The following is a 24,497-nucleotide window of genomic DNA, read 5'->3' on the forward strand; positions in this document are numbered from 1 at the left end:
GTAGATTTGCATAGCTTGTGTGAAGACAAATTTCTTTTTGATATACATTGTGTCTTCGTCTGTTTCTTTAATCTTTTTTTTGCCCTCCTTGATATGTTAGATTTTGATGGAGGGTTGGGTTCTATGAAATGTACAAAAACTTCATGCTCCCCTCTTGTGTCAGATGGTTCCATGGAAGACTGTTTCTTCTTAACTTGGGCTCAGCCAGGGGTTCCAGGGAGGGATAGGCTACCAAAATGCTGTTTGAGCAGCACAGAATGTCAAGTGGCTCAGTCTCGACTTCAGAGACAAAGGTTTTGATTTCCACTGGCAGGCCCGTTCCAGGATTCGATGAAGTGAGAGACTAGCCCACATTAAAGTTTAATTCCTGATCTATTGGCTAAGTACTCACAACCTTGGCCTAAACTAGATCCCCTATGATCCTGGGTAGAAAGCTTAGCTTTTCAAGGATAGGGAAGCATGGGCCAGGTTTGTCCTTCTCCAGTGTGCTCATTTGGGCCTCCAGGCTACTTAGTTTGAACTCTAGTTTTGCCAGGTGAGTTGCCAGTGATTGTATCAGATCTATCTGTAGTTCCATCGTATTTGATTGCCAGAGTAGCATCCTGGCAATTGTGTCCTGCGAGGCGCTCATCGCGGCCAACAAAGGGCTTTTGGAGCCGGACCATGAGTCCATGGCAGGGCCAAAATCCTTTACTGTGAGCCTCCTACCCAGTAATAGAGTTTGGCCTAGTGTCTCAGTTATTTGGGCCTCTATGATGGAAGGGAAGCGATCCAACAGGTTACCCAATTACAGATCGGTTATGCTTTCCCTCCTGGTCAGGATTGGTGTGTTGTTTGCGATTAGTGGTGTTTCTTCACTATTCTGTGTTGTAGCTGGTAGGCTCATCGGCTTTGGAGTTTGGTGAACTTGGACACATTGCTTTGCATAGTTTCTGCTGCTAAGTCCCTGCTTGTGGTCGGAATGGTGATGGCATGCGGCCTAATCGTTCCCTTTAACGAATAAGTCATCATTGATGAGGAGCTGTTGAAACACTAGGTAGTTTCCTCTAGGTCCTCGGCCTTGAATACAAGCGATGTGGCATGTTCAAAGGGCATCTGCCAGTTCCTTTGTGCAAGATGACAGTTTCCGTCTTGGTATTGGCAATCTGATTAGCCTTGTTTGACTTTAATTGGATTCTGTTGATTACTGCCCAAGGTTCCCGCTTCAGAGTTGCAGCCAGAGATTAGGTTGAGTGATCATAGGGTCACTCTTCTGCCTTGCTTGTGCAGACTGCTAGAGGCGATGCTTTAGACCCTCTGTATCCCCCAGATGATGAGTCATTCTACTCTGGGCATGTAAGATTTAGATTTTCTTGATTTACTCTGGTTTGAGGTGTATGCTGGGTTGGTGGGGGTACCAACCGGTTGAGGTGCCTAGGGGGGTGATTGATTTCCCTGACAGTGCTGCCACTCATTCCCTGGACTTGGATGAAGGCCGTAGAAGCCAGGAATGGGCACGAGCATTCTGCAGGGCACTAGTTGGGTCCCCTCTATGAGGCAATTGAATGATGGAGGTCTTGCTAAGTTGAAAAAGGCAGTGGGCGATGCACGAGGAGGGGGGAGCACACCCGGGCTGCACCCACCCTAAGTGGGCCGCTTACGTGTACACAGGGCTCAACCAATGCAGTGGGTCCTAGCCCACACTACCCACTCTACCCACACTGCCCCTCTCCTCAGCGCTTGTGGTCTTGCCTTGGTGCACTGTTGCCTTGTTGCTGTATAGAGATTATGTTGCAGCGTTATGCAGGGCTGTTACTTGCAGGCTCCACTTTAAATTCAGAGGGTCCTTAAACTGGCTCAATTAGCCTCTTCTTCGGGGATAAGAAGCAGGCTCCTCCTCTCCTTTTACTGCCAGCTGCAGAGACTCTCTTGGCCCACTCAACCCACTAACACGCTTTGGGGAGCGAGCTAGAGGTGGAGAGAGTGGGAGGTGGACACTGGGGTCGCCGACAATCACTGATGAAGTGCGCTTACAGCACTCCTCGCTGTCCTCGATGCCTGCTATGCGACATACACACCATTGGAGGGAGGCCGAGGTGGGCAGAAAAGGGGTAAGTGCTCCTGGTCGGAGGAGGGTGCCTCGCCTTAGCTCACCTCGCCTTGCCTCCCACGCCCGCACCGCCTCACCTTGCAGCCTCAGATGCACTTGAGCTTGTCCTCGCCTTGCCACCTCAGCGGCGTAAAAAGCACACAGAATACTAGAAACAGTTTGACCGCAAATGACTAGACCAGTCATTGTAGAGATAGCATTGACTCTGGCCGCCATTTTTACTTTACCCGAGTATTCATTGTCAAAGGACTGTACAACATTATTGTATTTGGTTATAAATAACATGGGCAGTTGCGTATGCTATTTTTGAATGTGTGGGAATGTTTTGTTACATATATTAATATTAATTTGATTTATAAATCGCTTGGGTACTCCGGATGGGGTATCCCAGTGCTAGCATTGTCCTACCAGCCCACTACCACCAAACTGAACTAACAAAGAAGAAAACAAAACAAAAACTAAAGGAAACCAACTGCAGAGAATACCAAGTCCAATCTCACTGAGCCCCAGGGCAGCTAAAATAACCAGGTTATGAGCATCTTACGGAAAGCTGTTTTCAAAGACTTCTTCTTTCCACATCTTTGCAGCTCGAAAACCAAAAGAGCAGCCACCCATCTGGGCTTTTTCCACTGATGGGACCACAGCCAGCTTAGCCTTAGATGACCTAAGACTGCAGCTGAGATAAGGTTTCAGCATGGAAATCAGGTACCGAGCGACCCTACCATTGAGGATTTCATGGCATAGACACATAATTTCAAAAGAGGTTCTCTTACTTAAATTAGGCCTGTGCAATTTGGCAAGAGCTGGACCAGAAGGCGCACGACTGGGTAGATTTAGCAATAAATCTGCAGCCGCATTTTGTACTCTAATCAACTTTTGCAATCTACCCCCTAAGGCCCCGATGTAAAGGATATTGCAATAGTCCAGTTGGGATGTCACCAATGCCTGGACTATGGTTTAACTGGCGCAAGAGGCCGAAGTTTCATGATCTTCCTCAAAATGTTTAAGGTGCTGAAACATTTACTTATGACACAAGCTATCTGACTATCAAAAATCAGCTTAGAGTCAAACCAAACTCCTAAGTCCTTTTCTTTAACTTCGGGACTGGAACGGGGGCCCAGAGCATCAGGCCACCAGGCGGAAGACCAGACAGAGAGAGCTTTACCAACAATGATGACCTCGATTTGATCAGCATTAAGTTTGAGGCAGCTCTTTTTCATCCATTCTATGAACTCCATCAAACAAGATCTAAATTGGGTAGTTGCACCTTCCACTTCCTGGAACAGAGTGATCATAAATATTGGGCTTATTAGGTACTTTTTTAAAAACTTTATCATTTTATAACATACGTAATACTTACAGCAGTGCATCAGTATACATTAGTACAATCTCCACCAAGATATCATCAAACTGCCAATCCGCATATTCAACAACGTTACAGTTGGTATTGCATTCATTAGCTGCGTTAAGCAGCTCACCCAGCAGTGCAGTGTCCATTTCTTTTTTAGTGACGCCAGGTTGGTACTCACCCAACCGACTTCAGGCCTACCCCCACTGCCGCATCTATAATCCTTCCCGAGGCGTCATCACTACACACCATATTCACTGGCTACTTTCATCTTGCGCCCTGTTACTCAAATATGCTCTCAATGGTTGCCTGATATCCTTAGGCCTAGATGTAATAGGTTGCAGTGTAGCATACAATTCACTATTGGTGTCACAATACATCAAACTGTGAAGACATTGTTGAAGTGTTGGGATGCTTTTGTGGCTCCAGTGGATTGCCAGCTCTCTTAGCGAGGAGCAGTGCTATACCAACATACCTACGTATGGCTTTTGGAATGTCCGCAGTTTAGCCCAGTAGCGCCATTAGTGGGGATGTCCTAATTTGAAGACCTGTCATTTGCTGCAGTGCCATGAAGATTTGCGCCCAGTATCCCACCACTACCCTACTGCAAGTCCATGTCATGTGGATGTAGTTCGCCATTGGTGCGTGGCATTTGGGGAAGTTTGCTTTGCGGGTCGCGTCTGTGCGCACCATCTTAACCGGTGTCATATATATCCTGTGTAAATATTTATAGTGTATCAACTTGTGCCTGCAGTTGCCAGAAACCGTACAAAGGTATGTGCAGCATGTTTTCCATACAGTGTCAGAATGGGGTGTCCTAGATCCACCTCCCAGGCACCCCTGTTCCTACCATCACTCGTTGGCATGTGTTCTAGGCCAGCACGGTATAATCTGGCTACCAGTCTAGGCTTTTTAGGTACTTGAAAACATATTAGGTCCATATCATTGCTCAAACCCTCATAGAATTTAAAGACAATTTTAAGAAGTAGGCTATCTACCATATTAAACTTTTTCCCACTTCTATCCCTCCACTATCCTTCTCAACTCAAATAACTAACTAACATATCCACCACTCCTATTACTTTACTATTTCACTATACCAATTTACCACTAATCCTTTATGGGTTCCGAAGTAGCGTGCTACTTGCCGAAAAATCGATTCAACACCACATCAGAGGTAGCAAGCGCTATATAAATGCAAACCTTTTTTCCTTCTTCTGTTCAAATAACTGACTAACATATCCACCACTCAAATTACTTTCCTATTTCACTATAGTAATTCACTACTGATCCTTTATGGGTTTTCGGAGTAGCGTGCTATTTGCCGAAAAAGTGCTACAATGCCTCATCAGGGGTAGTAACCACTAATAAGTTGCGTATCATCAGCATAAGACGGATGGTTACATTGTGTCGATCGATGATCTCTGCCAGGGAGGCGCATGTATAGATTAAATAAAGTAGGGCTCAACGTGGAGCCAAGAGGCACCCCCTGAAGCAGAGGCAACATATCCGAGATAAAAGGGCCTTTAGGCTACCTTGAAAGTGCTGTTTTTGAGGAAGGAGGCCAACCCACCTCAGAGCCATACCCCTAGCATCGCAGTTCCCTAGCCGCTCTAAAAGAAGGTGTTGAATGCTGTGCTGAGGTCCAACATTAATAATGCTGCTGCCTGTCCGCTGTCTGCAGAGAGTCTAAGAGATTCCAAAGCTAACAATGAAGCTGATTATGTAGAATGTTGTGTATTAAAGCCTGAATGAGTCAACTGTAACAGATTATTGGTCTCTATAAAATTTGTTAGTTGTGTGCTTTTCAGCCACCTTTGCTAAAAAGGGCAGCAGTGACATTGGTCTAAAAATTTCAGGCAGCCCTGGGTCTAGAGAAGGTTTTATAAGAAGGGGCACAGCAGTGGGATTCCACCTCAAAGGTAATTGAGCCCTCACGAGTGACCAGGCAATCAAATTGCGCAAATGAGGTAGAATAGATTCCATTCCCAGAACAAAAATGTTGGGTGGAGCTGGATCCATAGGTGAACCAGGTTTTACTTTGGTAGAAAGCATCCTAAGCTCGTCCAGAGAAGGAGCAATAAAACTAGCGAGGCTGTCCCCAAAAGATAGACCTCAAATCAAGCTTTCGGGCATCAGATATCTCTGACATCCTATAAAAAGGAGTCATACATTTTAGCCACTTTATCAGCAAAGAAGCGAGCAATCACATTGCAGCTCTTAGAAGACTGAGTACTATGAGTAGAAACTCATTCCAATGATGACCGGTAATTGACAATTGAAAAAAGTTCTCTCTGAGTTAGCAGAAAACTCAATCTTTTGTGAAGAATATTGTCTGCGAGTGCTACGTATTTGCCTATGATATTGTTTAAGCAACTCATTATAGTTGGCTTTACTATCAACACTAACCTTTCCGCCATGAATGCTCCAGGCATTTGCAGGACTTCTACAATAGTGCCAGATCCCCATTAAACCAATTGGCAGATGGCCTAAAGCGTGTCAACCAAAACTGTGACAGAGACGCAATCTTATCCCGAGCTCCAAATATCCAGATATCTAGGCACTGGTTGGCGATATCAATATCTTTATCTACGGCCAGTTCACTGAGCAGAAGTGCATCAGTGAAAACCTCAGAAGATTCGTTTGCCCATCTGCTTGTTTTACATGACACATTACCTTTACATATAGGAACAGGCTTCAAAAGAGGAACCTGGAAAGGTATAATATAGTGATCCGACCAAATAGACAAAATGGGGTCCAAGTTATGGGTCCAAGGTATGCCCCAGGATATGAGTAGGGACATGGGCTACACTGCAGAATCTGGAGGGTCTTTAAATCCTCAATAAGCGTAGTAGCCGAACGGCATGCTCCGTCTCCAAGATGGAGATTGAGGTCGCCAAAGACTAGCAAGTATTTATAGCGTAGTGAGAAGGACGGTAAAAGATCCGCTAGTGAGGAAATCAAAATAGAGGCTGGATATAACACCTGGAACCATTGATTTGCAGCTGACGAATTGCGCAACACACAGTCCATCTACCTGCTCCTTTTGCAAAGGTCTACATGTTTGTGGACTCAACCTTGAGTATGAATGGTAACTTAGGAGGTGAAATGTGCATCCCTCATTAAAACCCCTTACATGTACCTGGAGAGAGGTCACTATGTGTAAATGTAAATGTAGTATGCTTGTAAAGCGCACAGCTGCCCCAGCAACGGGGTGTCCCGGCGCTGTATAACGCTGTGGAACCCTTCCTGGCTCTCCCTGTGAGATGCCCCTCCTGGGCACCCCCAAGGTGAAGCCAGGCATCCCAGTGTTGTTGGGGCCATTGTGGAGATTAAGCAAGCTATTGCCCAGAGTTGCAGCGTGGGACCCATGGTTAGAGTAGGCACCGAGGCTAGAAATATCGAGTCCGCGGACATTGAGCCCAAGACCCTGCCGCGTCGGGACTTGAACCCTGGTCCTGGGCCTGGTCTCTGCTTCAGAGTCTGACTCTCTAACCAGTGAGCCACACTGCTCCACTATATTGATATACCTTCTGACTAAAAAGCAGTGGGGTGTAGCTTGTAAGCACAAATGTTTCACAACAAAATGTAGGTTCGCCCTTTCACTAGTCTGGCAGGGCTGTAGTATGATTGGTGATCGGGCGCAGGGCCAACCTACCTCTGCACACTGCTGTTGATTGTGTGCAACAATAGTTGGTCACTGATGGGGAATTGGGAGAAAGGTGAAGCATTGAGCACAGGACCTGGCCGCAGACCAGACCATGCCAAAGACTGTGCGCAGCAAAGGTTGGCTGTTCACATGATGTCTGCTGACAGCCAGGTCCTGAAGCCTACCTATGCTGCAAACAGTCAAATGCTGTGTGCAGCAGGGGTTGGCTGTTCCATTAGGTTGGGCACAGGGTCTGGCCAAAGATCAGGACCTGCAGCTCCTCAGGGATTTGGGTGCTGGTTGCCTGAACAAGTTGGGGTATGCTCTACTGAGAATATGAGCAAAAAAACACAGAAAGTCACTCAAAAAAAGAGGTTTAAATGACAATATAGTTGGGTATGGTAATAAGATCTTAAGTCAGGATAAAAAGAAAATAATTCATAGAAAAAAACAATGATTAAAATAGCCTAATAGGTGTTGAAATGAGATGAGAGCTAATATTTAAAAAACGAACAACTGAAATTGTCCAGTAATAGTCTAGTCTTGCTCTCTTTATATTAAATTTAAATTGGGCATTCTACCAACTGCATCTTTGACCTCTTCTAGGAGGAGCAATGTAATCCCCCCAACCTTTGCCTAATGGGATGTCGTTCAGTGGAGAAATACAAGCACATACTGTTCTTTTGTGGCGCATACATTAAATAGTGTGCCTGCTGGATCATCCCTCTGTGCTGCCTTCTTAGGCTTGACGATAGGCGCCATGCCCTGAGAACATGTAGGGCAGATACTAGGAGCTGTGCTGTCTTTTCGGTTGCCAGCTATCTAAATTCTATATGGCATCTCGGAAAAAGAGGTATGAATACCCGTTTGCAGCATACACTCTAAGTTTAATTGGGCATATGGTTCCTTTGAAGTGACTTTTATGCTTTTGTATATAAACGTCTGCTAGATAATAGAGTTTTGCTGAACGGCCCCACCAAGCTTTTTGTTAGTTGGAAATTGAATTCTCGTTTAATGCTACTTGTTGAAATGTTTTTAATGTGCCATTTTTTTTAACTTATGCTGCTATGTATACTTATATGGCTTTTACAACCGAAATAAAGTTAAATGATTATGGTGTGATGTTTAGACACTTCATCATGACCTCAGTGTCCTGGCGGATGTTACGGTGTTTGCTGTAATATAATCGGGAGATGAGATGGGTGCTGTCTCCATAAAAATGGCCATCTACCTGATGTAGAAGCTAGGGAACACATGCACAGATTAAAAACACCACAGCTTAATTTTCTAATTTCAGGAAATAAAAAGTAGTAAATTGGAAAGGATGTTATCTTTCCAAGGAATGCTATAACTGTGTGCCATAGGACATTGCCCGGCCTCAGTCTCGATCAGGGAGTGTAAGGATAAAGCCAGCCAGAACTTGAATTCTATATCGACTGGGTTTAGAGTAAGCATGTGTTCATGATTTTTTGAGATACGCTGAAAGCACTCTTGGGTTGGTCCTGATTATAAAGTCCTAGGTTTTAAGAAAAAAAGGTTGGGCACCAGAGGTAGGGTGTAGAGATTTTTCCCAAAACTATGAGTTTGCAGAATCATTACCTTCATTTTTTCTGATCTCGAATTTGTCTGCCATCTTGGGTCTAGAGCAGCAGACCAAATTGCCCAAGCTCAGAAATTAAATGTATCTGATTCCAATTGAACACTGCTTGTTATAAATTGGGTTTGCTGCTTGACTGGGGTGTAAACCCTGGTCAAGCAGCAACCACAATTCTAGTCAGGGTTAGGTACAGGCAAACCTAAATTATCCTGTGCTCACCCTCTGGTAGCTTGGCACAGACTACTCAGACTTCACTTAGAGGCAGTGTGTAAAGTACTTCTGCAACACTTCAAACAGTGAAAACACCATAAACAATGATAACACACCAGGTTAGAAAAATAGCTCTTATTTTTACTGAATAGAACAAGATCAAAACATCAAAAATCCAAGGAGTAGAACTGGAGTTTATAGTGAGAAATAGCACCAAAAAGTATAAAGGGCTATTGGTGATATCTGGCCTCGTCAAACTGTGACAAAGAAACAAGTTCAGGCCGACTGCGATGGAGCATGTGACGCTACAGGGACCCAGTTAGGCCTGCTGAACAGAGCACCTTAAATCCTGGTTGCGGAGCGTTGCGTGGCGTGGATCCTCTACAAAGATTCATTGTGAAGCCGAGGTGATGTCAGTTCAGAGTGCCGTTGAGGCTGCAGTGGGAGGTCCTTTTGCGTCAAGGATTCCGTCGACAGTGCTTGTGATGCGAAGTCCAGTGTCGGGGATGCGATGCCCAGCTGAGGAGATGCTTCATTTCCAATGAGGGATGAAGCTGCTATGTGGACTTTTGTCATCGAGGCTACCATCAACGAGACATGTGAGGAGCTGCGCCAGGGTAAAGCATCGCTCAGTGATATTTCAAGCCGATTTGTAAGTCCCAAGATGCAAGTTGCGGCAGTGATGTGAGTCTTTTGCGACGGGTCCAATCTACTCAGCCATGGATATGCTTCGGATGAGTTGCCCAGAAGAGAAAATGTGTTTATTCTGCTGGCAAGCACCTTAAGCCCATTTGGAAGTGTCCAGGAATGGGGTGGCACCACTTGGCAGGGTAGACCCACAGATGGAAGAGACCAGGTGCAGTTGGTGGACGCCTGTTCTGTCCCTGAAGCTTCAGATCAGGAGACCAGTCAACTACCCCTTGGAGTCACTGTGGATTCAAGAGATGAGGGTCCAGTCCTTATCACCCAGGCAAGAGGGCAGCAGACAGAAGACCAGCACAGCAAAGCAGAAGTCCATCAGAGTAGCATTCCTTCAGCATCACAGCAGTCCTTCCTGACAGAATATCATCAGGTCCAGGAGTGTACTGAAGTGGTGTTGTCTGAGGGCCGGTACTTATACCCAATTAGGCCTTTGAAGTGGGGGATACTTAAGACATATCTTTGAAGTGCACCAATGTCCTCCCTCCTGCCCTTGCTCCAGGCTCACTACAGTGGGGTATGCAGCCCTTTGTGTGTGGACAGGAAAATACCTATTCAGGTGTAAGGGAGGCTATGCCCAGATCCTCCCACCCCTCCTGCCAGAGATAGCCCATTGAGTCACACCTAAGCTCCCATTGTGTGTGGCTGTCTAGAAGGACTACACAAAGATCAACTGCCAGCTAAACCCAGTCAAATGGCTAAACTAAGGAAAGACCAACTTTCTAAAAGTGCCATTTTCAGAATTGTCATTTAAAATCCAACTTTATAATAAACTTGGATTTTTAATTGTGAATCCGGAGACACCAGGATTGAGGGGTTTATCTTTTCCCAAATGGAAATTGCACTTATAATGTAATATGGTAATCCCAGTGATATCTTATGGGAGAGATGAGCCTCATGAAAAACGAATTTGAGAGTTGTTTTTTTGACTACCAGGAAATATAAAACTTGAAATTACATGTCCTGCCTTTTAAATACATTGCACCATGTCCTCTGGGTTATCCAGGACCTAACGTAGGGGTGACATATATTTATTAAAAGGGGAAAGTTTGCGCCTGCCAAAAGGTTCATTTTGCCACTTTGGCCTGGCAGTGTAAACTGCACACATAGGCTCTGCACTGGCAGGCCTTAGACATGGTTAAAGGGCTACTTGAGTGAGTGGCACATTCAGTGCTGCAGGACTTCTAGCAGCATTTAAGTTACAGGCCCTAGGTACATGTATTACCACTTTACTAGGGACTTATAAGTAAATTAAATATGCCAATTGGGGTCAAACCAATATTACCATGTTTAGGGGAGAGCGCAGAAGCACTTTATCACTGGTTAGCAGCGATAAAGTGTGCAGAGCTCTAATACCAGCAAAAACTAGACTAGAAAAAAGGGGAGAAGGAAAGCAAAAGTTCTGGGGTCAACCCTGCAGTAAGGGCCATATTTAAAACAGCGTAATACTCTACTCCTGATATTCAGGAATAAAACCAAATGTCCGTGATGTAAGGGCCTATACTTGATGACTACCTCTGAAATTTTTTTGGGCCACTTCATCAAAATAATCATCCTATTACAGATCCTTTTTCCCATGCAAGAAAGACTGTCCAATGCCTTCGACCCTCTAGTGATGGATAATTCTGTAGCTGAACACTGGTAGGCCACTTATAATTTCTCTATTTGTGGTTTAACACTACCATCATCAGAAGATGTAACGTCTTTTTCCTGTTCTATTGCTCTTTTGATATTATATATCATTATAGTGACGGTGTTGCTTTATTAGAAGATGCATTCATACCAGAGCATCATCCGCACAGACCCTGTGCACCCTCAATAACTTTATGAGCCATATTATTACTTGGAATTATAATTGAACAAAATAATCACTGTTGGCCTTATAAATACCTAGTTCCAACAAGCATTGGCATAGCCAATAGGTCTCGCCTTTGGCTAAACACTTATAAGGTCCCAAAGGCGAGACCTATTGGCTATGCCAATGCCATGCCCATGATGCAGTTAAATATTTTATCAGAAAAAAAAATAAAACAATACTGCTGAGGATTACATCAGCATCAAGTAGCATTAGAAAAAGCTATGCTTCTAAGGGCTTCTTGCATTCTGCTTTTTATGATGTCCTGCATTCCAGGCTAAGCAAACATCAGAACCTGAGAAGGAAACACTGCAATGTCGAGCATTGTGCTTCAGTTGGCAGCGTTTCTAAAAAGCAGATAAAATAAACCTCTAGTTAACAAATGGTGATGGCAAAATAAAGTCTTGGCGCTCACCTCCTGTAATATTCCGGAGAGGCAGCACCCTCACATATGGCGACTCTGGACCTCTCGGTCGCAGTCTTGGCCTGAGACGGGGGGGCAGCAGTCACTGGCACTGCAGCTCCACTTACCTTGCTTTGCTGCCCCCAGGGGATCGCTGCATGTAGTGGCAGGGAGGCCTCACGCAAGCGCTGCCTCACCGGCTCTCACACAGCCACGCACGCCGCAACTCCACAACTCTGTGGCGTCGGAGGCACCGGGTACCTGTGTTCTGCCCCTTAAGCGTGTAGTCGCACTGCCTGGCGTGTGCAGAGCTCTGCGCCGCCAGCAGCCCTCCTGCGCTGCCGGCAGTCACCTCACAGGACCCGGCCCTCTTAGGTTGCAGCACCGGTGCGGCGGTATCTCCGCAGCGGAGGGTCCCCGATGCTAACAGTGTAGGCAGGACGGGCACTGGGGTCACCGCACCTCAGGGGCAGCCTCCCCGGGGCCCCATCACCGACGTTGTATGCTGTTCTTCGGCCACGGCGAGCGGAGCTCTTCAGGTTTGATGTTGCTCCACAGCCATTGGAGCCGGAGATGCTGAGTTCAAAGAACGCCAACCAAACATCGGCAAAAAATTAAACTAAAACCGCAGCACGCAGTGGAACAAGCTGCAAGGCAAATAAGCCCACATGTTTCCCTTGCGGGAGCGAGCAGGGGCACCATCTGTTTGAAAGGTAATTACAAACCATTTCAAATCTCGCTCCCGCAAGGGAATCGCCAAACATGCACGCGTTGCCATTGAAAGCAATGCAAAGCATGCACGTTTTTTGCAGAAAAAGCAAATCGATTCCTAAAGGTTTCCTGCTTGCGCGCTGCATAGGCGAGACCTAAAAAACTGTCCAGAGCATCAAATCAAGGAGGCCATACCCTGCTTCTAGACACCAATAGTATCTAAATTGTAAATGAGGACACTGGTGACCTCATCATGTGGAGTGGAATCACCATAGCCTAAGGTTTTTAGATAAGCTTCACCCTATTTACTCTGTGCACCCCCTTTAAGTCCTGTTAAGGAGGTAATATAATCAGGTTCCAAGATACTGATTGATTCGGAAATGGAGCATATTAAACAGAGGTGGGTTCGGATTCGTCTTCTATCAACACAAGATAATATAACCGATAGGATGGAATTGAGATAGGAAAATGTGCTTGAAAGCAACATCCTTAAATTGTAATATTGACTCTGGGTCAATTTCTTCTACCCGGTCTCCCCTCTGTTCTAAGATAGTTCTGGCATATAGTAACATTACCATGATATGGTGTCTAAAAAAGCAGGTGTCGCTCAATTCATCTGTTTATGCTGAAAATGAAATAACATTATCTCATAGTACTTTTTATGGAGCCGTCTAAAAATATGCTCGCAGGTGTGAAGATGTAAAGAGACACGAGGTCTTCTGCTTCTTTGCATCGTTCTTAAGAGTCTTCTTTCATTCTAATCTAAATATAATATGGAAAACTTTCTAAGAAAGTTAATCAGTCCGGTTTTATGAATGGTTTGCTTGTGATTGTTTGATGAACAGTGATACCAAGACTGTCTCTGCCTGCGGAGGTATGGTGAGTTGTTTCTCACCTCTATTTTCTGTACTTTTAATGTTTGCGAGTCCAGGCTTATGCCACCTGTTAGTATTTGAACTAATTATTTTCAGTCAAGTTCCTGTTTGTACTTTTTATTTAGCTGCATTTTGGTTGTTGCATTGTGATTCTCATTTTTGATTTATTTTGTGTCCAGTAGCTGCCACCTTCACAACCAGAGGGGGAACATCCTTTACCACGCAACTTTTACCACTCAGAGCCTTTACGACGCAACTATTACAACGCATGCCATTACAACGCGTTGCGCTGGGGGGCGCTCTAGGATAGGGAAAAGATTTAATTTACTATCCAACACCTTCCCTACTATCCACGGGGACTGGAGTTGGAATAGTAAATTAAAATATTCACTATCCAGCACCCCTCAACACTATGCGTTGTAAAAGCATGCGTTGTAAAACTTCGATGTAAAGGCATGCGTGGTAAAAGCATGCATTGTAATGTCATACAACCCAACCAGAGCATTTAGACTCTGTGTTTTTTTTCTTTTGCTACCACCTGTCTCCTGTTTTCTTTGTTTTACTTTGGTTTGTGGACACAAGCTAGTTCACCCTCTCCCAAGAGAATGCTGTGCCCCCTCAATGATACGCCAGCCCGCAGCCAGTGGCACTGTGATGCACTTTTGTCTTTTTTTTCATCCATTTATTTTCTCTCCCTGTGTTGTGGGGAACTCTGACCATATCACCATCATTTATTTTGATTCAAGATCCTATTTGCACTTCTTATTTAGCCGTATTTCTGCTCGATGCGCTATAGATGTCGCCAATGATGCATTTTAAGTTTCCAGTAGCTGTGCCCCTCACAGGAGTATCATCTGGATCCTTATTTATTTCTTTTTCTGTCCCCCACACTCGCCTGTGTCCTTCCTGTTTTTTTCTGATGGGTGATATAAGCTCCACCTGCATGGAAGAATGCCACATCCACCCAATATTCATAGTCCACGCACTTAGTATATGCAGGCGTATAGGTGGTGCACCAGTGGAAAGCCTGTCTTTGACTAGTGCTCAGTTTACATTGGTTATCTCATGTACGCCATCAGTGTATCGGGTATTGTAGTACTGATTCTTTTTTTTTGCTGTGTGCTCTTCAAGATCAGCTTTAGTCTTCGTGATGGGAGCGAATTTTTGAATCTCATTAAGAACCTACATAACAATATTCTCTGTGCATCAGAATTCTGGATTAGCAACACCACCAGCCCTGACACAGTATTAGTGGGCCCATGGCAGATGTTGATTTATTCAAACTCAAAACATTGTAAATCCCAACACTTGACGTCTAGGATTTTAGGAACGCTCTGTAAATGTAGAGATACCCTCTGACTCCCCCCCCCTCTTTTCTCATCCCAAACCTCCCCTTACTGCTATGATCTCCAAATAAACACTTTTGAGACCCTTACCTCTTCTACCCCTCCACTTTCCCTTTCAATCCAACTAACAGACTCACATGTCCACCACTTAAAGTAATTTCATCTTTCCCTGTACTAATTCACTACTAATCCTCTTTGGGTTCTGGAGTAGCGTGTTACTCGCCGAACAGCTCTTTAACACATCATGAGGGTAGCAAGTACTGTATAAATACAAACGTGTCCCTCTTCTATCTCTCCACTATCCTTTTTCAATCCAAAAAACAAACTCACATATCCACCACTCAAATTAATTTCATATACCTTTATACTAATTCACTTGTAATCCTTTTTGTGTTCCAGAGTAGTGTGCTAGCAGTTGAAAAGTGTGTAGTAATCTGCTTGTTAAATAATGCACCTTCCCTGCCCTTGTTCTCTCCCTGATGCTCTAACAATATGATGTCATTTGGAATGTGAGAAATGTTTCTACTGTTGAGATAGCAGTTGGAGAAGATGGGCTGAGCAGCCAGGAGGCTGCTCCTGGTGGGGCGTATATTGGAACTTATTAAGCTGTAACTTGATGAATAAACTACCAACTACAAAAGCTGTCTACGAGACCTCATTCATTTCTACACTGGCGAAGAGGATGGGATTCGAACCCACGCGTGCATAGCTGCACATGGTAGAAAATAATCGGAGGGAGATTTTGATCACATGCTTCTAAAGAATTATCAAGTCCCGCTGTTAAAAATGTGACAGTGAAAAAATGTGGAGAAACTGCAGTCAACACCAATTTACAGTTTCAACTGTGAGCAATGATCTATTAACTGATGACGTCCAGTTAAACTGCAGTCAGCCCCAATGTGTGATGATTATACTTTCTGAAAGTATGCCGTGGGAAAAGGATAATTAAGACAATAATGAAGTGAGTGGCTCGAGTGGGATCACGGAACTTGGGAGTTGTGCAATGGGTTGAATGAGAATGAAATGCTTGTTAATATTAAATGGAGTGAGTTATGACCGTTATCATTCAAATGCCTTTTGAGCCAATAAAGGACACATACTTGTCGCGCGCGGCTTACCGAAGTTGAGAACCTCCATGCTGTCCAAACTTCGTGTTATGGAGAGGTGCATGCTGTTGCTGCAAGCCACCCGGCGCGCCGTCAATACGTATCTCGCCATCTTTGGATTGTAGTCTATGGGCATTTGCACAGTCTATTGTAACTGTGCAGTGTTTGCCAACCACGACTTGTGTCTCCAGCGTATTGAAACGGAATTGCAAGAAGGCCCCAGTTTGTTGTCGTGTCTCTGTGCTCTGTAGCTGACCTGGATTGCCATCAGAGTTAATTTTGTGAGTCAAGTACCGGTGATACAGATGATTAATGTGAGGGTTGCCATGAGCGTCGCTGTCTGAAGATCCTCACAGGAACTGTCATTTACGCTAATTGAAAACTACATTTTACTGAGAATGTCGCTTTGGAAAACTTAGAACTAGTGCAACAACGCCATCTTCTGGCTATGGAGCGCAATTGCACCAAGAAAAGGAATTAACTAGTTCACTCGGAGAGACAGGAGAATTCAAAACTGGAACAGTAATGAAATATTGCTATAAGGAATTAGATAAAGGGTCAAAGGAAAGGAGAAACCCAGAACTGTACTGTGTGAAATGATTGTTAAGTATTAAGTCACTCACTTGTTTGTTGTGGTGCATGTGATGACTGCTGTGTCACTCAGTGACACTGCATTGAATTTGGTGATATATGCCAATCAGGGCCGGCCCTAGGCATGTGCAAAGTGTGCACCTGCACAGGGCCGCCAAACCCCAGGGGCCGCCACGACGAGGATCGGATCGGAAGGATCACTGGCGGCCCCCTGGCAGGATTTGGCGGCCTCCGGCTCTGACCCCGGTCCGCAATCTGCACCGTCACACACACTAATAAATCAGCCAGGTTGAATTCCCGAAGCCGGCGGCCCGACCCAGTTATACCACCAAGCAATGGCACTGCAGCGTTGTTGTTTTAGTTACTTTCACTCTTGCCCAGCCAGCCAGCAGTTTGGGACCCAGGGCCGTCAATCTTAGCCCTACTACCAATGACGTGACGGCCCTGGGACAGTCAGCCCCCGCGCGCTGTGCGCAGTACACAACTCTGACGCGTCACGGGGGTCACGCTCCCGCCAGGGAGAGTGCGTAAGTGAGCAGTGGCGCCACTGTGACTGTGCGTCATCATCGTCGGAGGTGGGCCCGCTCATTGACCGCGAGTCCATCCTGCAGCGGCTGGACCACCTGGAGGAGGTCGTCACGTGGTCTACAACCAGCTCAACGGTGAGTGCCTTGACCCTACACGTTATGTTGATGTCCAGTTCCTAATGCCTTTCATAGTGATTTGCAGCTTATCCTCCCATGTTCCCAATTGTGGCCAGTAAGGGCAATTTTATTAAGTTGCACAAGATCACTCTGGCCTTCAGGTGGGGGCGCTAGTATTAACCGCATCGCTGCTGCGGTGATTTTTGCGCTGTGCTGCAAATTGCCATTTTGCTGGTATCATGACGAGCTCAGCTCGTCATCAGCACACGACACCCGTGGGTGATGACGAGCTGAGCTCGTCATCAGCATCGAAAGGGTTAACTTTATATCTACTGATTTTGCAGCCAGCAGTGAGCAGGTACGCAACGAGACCGCATCCTGCTGACCCTCTGAACTTGGTTGAAAGGTGAGTAAGAGTAGGGCCAGGGGCCATGGGCTAGGGCCCATGTGAGCCCTGTGACTGGAGACCAGTGGCGCTGTAGCCTAGTGGTTTGAAGATACAGAGTAATTAAGCTTTTAACCTCGACATTAAAAGAAAGCAATACTTTGAGAAAATGTTGTAACTGTTGTCACATTTGTTAAAGTGAGTGCATTCATTAAAAGTACCCGACACCTGCTACCCTTCACCATATCACAGCACAGCTTGTCCTGTTGTCCCCCTCCCACAAAAAACACCTCTCAACTGACCCTGTGTGCCCAATGCTCTCAAAAGTACTCCTATGTGACTCGTAAGTGCGTTATAAGAACTAGAATATGAAAGTAACATCTCTGTATAGCTAACAAAGTCGCCGTACAGAGGCCTAATTCTGAATGAGCAGGGAGACATGGCCACCTTACTGCACACACTTCTCAGTGGGCTCAGGCCAACCGCAGGGCAGGGAGGAGAGTCTGCTTGACTGGAAACACTCACTCTCCACACAACTGTCTCAGGAGCACTAGAAGGCGCAGAAGAAAATATCGCACACTCCGTGGCCCCCACCAGGGCTTTCAGAGAGTGGTAAAAAATCTCATTTGCTCCCGAAATCAAGTTTTATTGCATGTGTAGCTATTTTGCATGCGGCGTTGATCACTAACTTACATACAGCACGAAAAGACACATATAAAAAATGTATGTATGTATGCATGTATGTATGTATATTGTTTTTCCAGCCAGAACCTAGCCAAAAGCAGCGGAGAGCTGTACATGGTCAAACACAAGCTTACAGCGAGTGAGTGATAGGAGAGTAAACTGGGCTGTAGGAGGTTAGTGCACTGTGACGTAGTGTTCCTCAAAGAGGTGAGTTTTCAAGATCAGATCAGAGTGTACCTTTAACATAGCACACACTGACAGCAGAATCAGGGGGCGATGCGCTTTTTTCTGGAAAATTTATGGAATCCTATTTTACGTGATCTATGTCAACTTCTCATGTTGTCGAGTTTTCCATCACATGATGTGATTTGTTGGCCATGATGAAACAACATTTAAGACAATTTGCATATTGTGTTTAATTTCTATGAGTGTGTGTGGTATAATATATGGGATGAAGTACCCACTGTCATACATTATAAGTATATTGCGAGTCACAGAGAGTGTTATAGACGAAGGAGGCCAACAGCAGAGTTTCTTTACAAGGTCATGGAACTCCGAGGTGACTTGCAATGTCCTTTCAATACACAGCAGAGAGTACTTTATTATTTATAATTCAGGGCCACACAATAACCATTCCCACAAACTGCTTAGATTGTTGGTGGCTTGCTCTTTCAGAGGAAAGAGAGAGTATATTTGCAGACATGAAGAATGAAAGCGCTACCTTTATCGTGAAATTGAACACACCAAAATGCATTAGTAATGTGTTGCATTAAAGATAGTAGACAGAGCTTAACAACAGAAAAAAATGCTTGTGCCAGAATGTGTAGGAACACGTTGAGCTCCTATGTTTCCTGTAATGACCCATCACTTGCAGAAAAACACGTTGCAATAACTATCTCCTTTCTTCTGACCACTGTCCATAAAACAAAAACAGAAGAAGGAAAATCGAATTCTTGTTGTTGGTTATTTAACAGTTGCAATGCGTGTGACTTGGTAAAGGTTCCCCGGGCCCGACCCTTCAATTTGGAACGGTGAGAGTCTGACTCTGAGAGGAGCCTACTATAGAGTCTGAGAATTAATTAAATAGTATAATTTTAATTTATAATATATATACTGTATATATGATGATATATGATTGTGTACTTTCACTCAGACTGTTCTTCCTCTATATGGTAAGGACGTGACCTCTACAGAGATTACTGATGACACACAAGTGTAGATCATATTTACAGTTCTCTGATCTACGTCCCAAGATAGACATTAAAACAATCAGTTACATGTGTCTGTCAGAATCCAAACCAGGAGAATCCCTAGTAGTCTCTTGGGTTACATTTTATTCATGCTTGTGGTGGCCCACCTATCTCATAGCCTTCCTTAATAAGGCAATGTTGTGTCAGCTCTTGAAACCTTTCGTTGGTTGTCATTTCGTGAAAGAATCTTCAACAAGTGTATGTGTTTGTAGCCCAATTGTTTAAAAACTGTTGCATATTTACTCCCTTATGAATATACTGACTAAGTTTAAGTTAAAAATGTGATTGTGGCACTGGCAGTGCAGTGCCACACAAAGTCGCTACAGTAAGTGCAGAAGGTGCCGGTGCCCCTGGCACTGCAGCTGTCTGTGCGCCCAGTCCCTCATGTTGTGTGTCACAATGCCCTCCTCCTCCTATATTGTATCGTTCTGAGACGAATTCGGAAGGGTAGGTACTGGTCAATCATCGAACGACTTTTCTGGACGTATTATTAAAACACCTTCCTGAGCTCCGCCCCGTCCGGACCTCCTCTTCCGGGGCCCCACCTGCGCTCCCTGCACAGGGCCACCATGAGCCTAGAGCCGGCCCTGTGTCAATGTTATGTACATCTGATTTTGATTTACATCGAGTCATATTCTAAATTGATACTCTATTTTTATTTTCATTTTATAGTATTATTAAAGGGAGGTGGATTCCCCCTTTACAATTATTTGGGCTGTTACTGCGAGTGTATGGTTTATTAATGTCACAGGGAAGCGTTTTCCTTTATTACAGTATTTTGTAAGGTTATTGGTACTGCTTGGGAATGTAGTATGTGAACAGAATATTATTGCGGGAGTGTGAGTCCCTGATCTTTGCAAAAGTATGCAGTAGGGGTAAGTATACGGTATATTACAGTGCATGCAGTAGAGGGCATGTGATATTCCCTGGTCTTGCTATTTGTTTATGTTTAAGATTTCTATTTTACTGTTTATTACTTATATTATTAATACTGCATTACTATTATTATTATTATTATTATTACATGAGGAGAGTTTCTTCCCATATTAGTACTGTGTTCCAGTAAGTTTATTTCTGGAATGTTTATTTTCATTTCCTATTTTTATATATGTGTATACTGTTTAATTTTGTTTAATTATTATCAGTGGGAAGATGAGTAGTAATCTGCTTGTTAAAGAATGCACCTTCCCTGCCCCTGTTCTCTCCCTGATGCTCTACCAATATGATGTCATTTGGAATGTGAGGAATGTTTGTACTGGTGAGATAGCAGTTGGAGAAGATAGGCTGAGCAGCCAGGAGACTGCTCCTGGTGGGGCGTATATTGGAACTTATTAAGCTGTAACTTGATGAATAAAGTACCAACTACAAAAGCGGTCTACGAGACCTCATTTATTTCTACAAAGTGCTTTGACGCCTTGTCAGGGGTAGTAAGTGCTATATAAATGCAATTGCATTTACAATCCCCCTTTGGGATTGGTCATATTAAATGCACATATTTGCTGTGTGGAGAATTTTTACTCATTTTTCACCACTGTATTAAAATCCATTTTACCCTGAAACCTCCTTTAGTCCATTTACAATGAAGGCATTGCCTGTTATGGATTATTAGTGACAATGTTCATCGTTCCTCTTGCCCTTTGTACACTGTTGGTTCGGCACTTGATGAATTCTGTCCTTCTATAGCTATGACCACTTCAAATGACAGTATTCTTGGCGAACTTAAGATGTAGATCGATGCAAGATGTTTAGTACTTCTCTGCTTTTGTTCCTGCTGCATGCAGTTCATCTGTTGAGGGTTTGAAAGGCAGGCCATCAGTTTACATATGAGAAAATGTTCTTGAAGAAGTTAATCAATTCCATTCCTGATTCTAAAACTCCTTTCATACCTTGTGACATGCCTCCAAACTGTTCATAGTGGTGTATGTATTTAATCTTTAGTTTCTGTCCTTGATCTTATAGGTATGTCTCTGTTTTATTATACAATCTTTGATGAATGTGATTCTGCAGATATGAATTACTTTTCACACTTCTGTGACAGATACTATTGTGAAAATACTGTGTTAGATGTCACTAGCATAAATTTGGTGGATGGTCAAATAAAATATCAAAGTTAGACATTTTTGGTGTTCAATAACTTTCCTGAAGTTATTAAAACTTGGCCCTCTGTCTAAAGCTGGCAACAAAAGAACAGGAACGGCTGAAAATCCGAGTTTATGGTCGACCCCATGACATAGAAATTCAAAATATATCAAAACACGAGCGACCCATATGTCCCTGTGAAGTGGGCACTTCAGTTTTTGTCAAGGCGCCAATTCACTGGACCGTTAACTCTAAATGGTTCAAACCTCAATTCTTGGGTTCTTGGAAGGGGAACCCTCCAGAGCAACAGCATGTCTTCACCTTAATAGGTATTAAGTGCGCATATTAGATGAATGTCCATTCAAGGGCCGATTCAGCCTAAGTGCAAACAATCGCTGCAAATTGCTGTTCCCAGCTTACCACATGTCGACAGTGCAAAAAATGCGAAAAAAAAAGCTTCCCGCGATCCGGAACACGGAGCAGGCTGTTCAATAATGATGATCAGTCCGGTCACAAAGAGTCGATGCTCTGAGTAACTAGCTATGCGCAAAGCCAATAAGAATGAGTGAGGGATACGAATGTCACCTATGGTGCTCTAATCCCACTAAAAGAAAACCTAAAAGTGTGGTGGCGAGAAAGGACCTGTTGGCTTTCCAGAAGTTATTTCATGTGCCACTATATAAATAAGAATCACATTCCTTCCAGTGCATGCCAAGTGCTGGTCTTGGCCGCCTTTCTCCTTTCCTTAGGTTTCCTCTTCCCAAAATGGTTTCAATAGGACCTATATGCTGTCCAGGGTTTTCCATCCATCACCATCTTTAATGATTCTTATACTTCACTGTATTATAAATCATTTACGCTGAATTGAAAATAAAGACGCAAAGACAAATGAAGATGCAATTGTTTATAACATTTTACATCCCAATGTTTAGAGGTTGGTTTTCCAATATCCAAATAATGTTAACAGATGTGTTATACTGTAGTTATCAATTTGCTACTTGATATTTTAAGTGTTTATTAGAGTATAATATTTTGATGGATAGAATTCTGCTAAAGATTAAGCGTTTTTTGTTGTTTACTGTTCCCTAACCCGTTCTTCGGAATCATGAAATCGGGATATGCTTAAATTAAACCATGCTCTATATTTTCAACAGATAGTTCATAATCTCTCTAATAGTATTTATATTTCTGAGGATACAGAACACTATTTCAAAGCTCCCTCTGAAATCAAGGTGAAAGAATGACTTTCTTTATGCTTACCGAGTTTTGCAAAGCTGTGTCAGTAATTGTAATACGCTTTATTGTGAAACAGGAATGCTTTTCTGCCTTTTTTAAACTAATTTCTTCTGGTTTAGCAATACTATTTTGCTTGTATTGTATTTGAGGCTGTTTGTGCTTGATGATTCACATGAAAATCTTAAAAGCTGCATGTGCGCTACCATTAACCTTTACCAACACTAATGTCCAATTAATGGCTTGGTCGTCTTTAACATCCTAGGTAAAGTGTTTTGCATTTCCCTTTGTAGAAAATGAACTTAACAAATACTGAAAAAAATAATAACGCACAAAATCCTCCTCATGCCCTGGAGAAAAAGACAGCTTTGTCATTTCCAAACCCTGACCCAGAACAGATCCGCCAGAGCCTGCTGCATGCCATTCGCTCTGGAGAGGCGGCTTCGAATTTGAAAAGGGTGAGTTTACCTCATCAAAATAAACGACGGAGGATTTTTTAGTTATAATGGTATTGCTTGATGCCAAAAGGTTATCCCAATTGGCACCGCATAAATTAATTCAGTATTATGTAAAATGAGCCTTCTGGCTGTGTCTAAAACGGGGTTGTATCTATTCAAAGCTTGCTTTCATTATCGCTTGAATTGATGGTGGTTGGGGAGCGTTTGAAATAGAGATGGTAAACTCTATGGTGATTTAAAATATATTAATAGTTGTATTCATAAAACGCATTGAAAGGTTTTATGCAGCTGCATACTTCAGAAACAAAACATACATATTGACTATTACACTTATATCTAAAATAAAGAGGTATACTACTACTACATTTTTTATTTCTGTCTGCATCCATTTGGAGACTAACCCGTCTTGCTTAACGTGTGTAACCCAATTCTTATCTTTCGTATCACGTTATGAGACATTGTCACATCAGCAGTTCATTATTGGGATTTCAATAAATAATGGACTCTTCAACTACTCAACTGCCTATACAAATGTCAACAGATTGTATTTAATTCAATGTAAATCAGTGCATACGCGCGTTTGTCGGTGTAGGAGGCCATGTTTCGTGAGACTCAGAAAAAGATACGTGTAACCTGTTGGGAGATTTGTATACTTCCCTGACCCATTGGTGTCTGGTTGTATACCTACTTTTTCGTTCAGTGCTGCCATATTGTTTATGATAAAACTGAAAAATAAAAGTTTAAAAAGAAAATGTAAATAAGTGCATAATCTCATCCTACTAGAATATAGATAGGGAAATAACTTGTTTACACCACCATTATACTCAGAAACTGAAGGTAAAAATTGTAAATTGCCCAAGTCTAGTTAGTTCGTTTAAATAATTGTTATTAGTTTCATTAAGTAGACCTTAGTGCACTGACAGGCATATAGAATTGTACATTACCCAAGTCTTATTGACACGTTTTTAGCTTGGATTTCTAAATTTTTACCAGGAGTACTGTTAGGTAGGTTAACGATAAGTGAATGCCCGGATTCCTCCAAACAATCTTTACCCGGGACATATGTTGCCAATCTTTTATTATTGTAGGAAGTGATACCAAGAATCATTATATCTGAAAGAAAAAGGTTAGTGTTAGATTCCTTACCTTAGAATATCCCCAGGCATCAGACTGGATCCGGAAAGGTTTGTGTAGCAGTACCCCTGCGCGTTGGTAGGCGTCGTCCGCGGCTCCACGTCTGTCGTCGGCGTCGCGATCGCCGGGATAACTTCGTCGGAGCACTTAG

At 43.6% G+C, this 24,497-nt stretch overlaps 1 protein-coding gene across 6 annotated transcripts in view; it reads left to right on the forward strand.

Moving 5' to 3' along the window:
• Positions 1 to 24,497, forward strand: part of COBLL1 (cordon-bleu WH2 repeat protein like 1) — an 806,310-nt gene that overhangs the window by 744,592 nt on the left and 37,221 nt on the right. For 5 of the 6 annotated variants that reach the window (XM_086956594.1, XM_086956595.1, XM_086956598.1 and 2 more), the window contains one exon: positions 23,048 to 23,212. The exons of the other annotated variant lie outside the window; for it this stretch is intronic. In XM_086956594.1, coding sequence (XP_086812720.1) covers positions 23,048 to 23,212 — 165 coding nt within the window. The remainder of the gene's footprint in view (positions 1 to 23,047; positions 23,213 to 24,497) is intronic. 6 annotated transcript variants of the gene reach the window in all.

Source organism: Lissotriton vulgaris, chromosome 2_1 (assembly GCF_964263255.1).
Source record: "Lissotriton vulgaris chromosome 2_1, aLisVul1.2, whole genome shotgun sequence".
In the NCBI taxonomy this organism is placed as follows: domain Eukaryota; kingdom Metazoa; phylum Chordata; class Amphibia; order Caudata; family Salamandridae; genus Lissotriton; species Lissotriton vulgaris.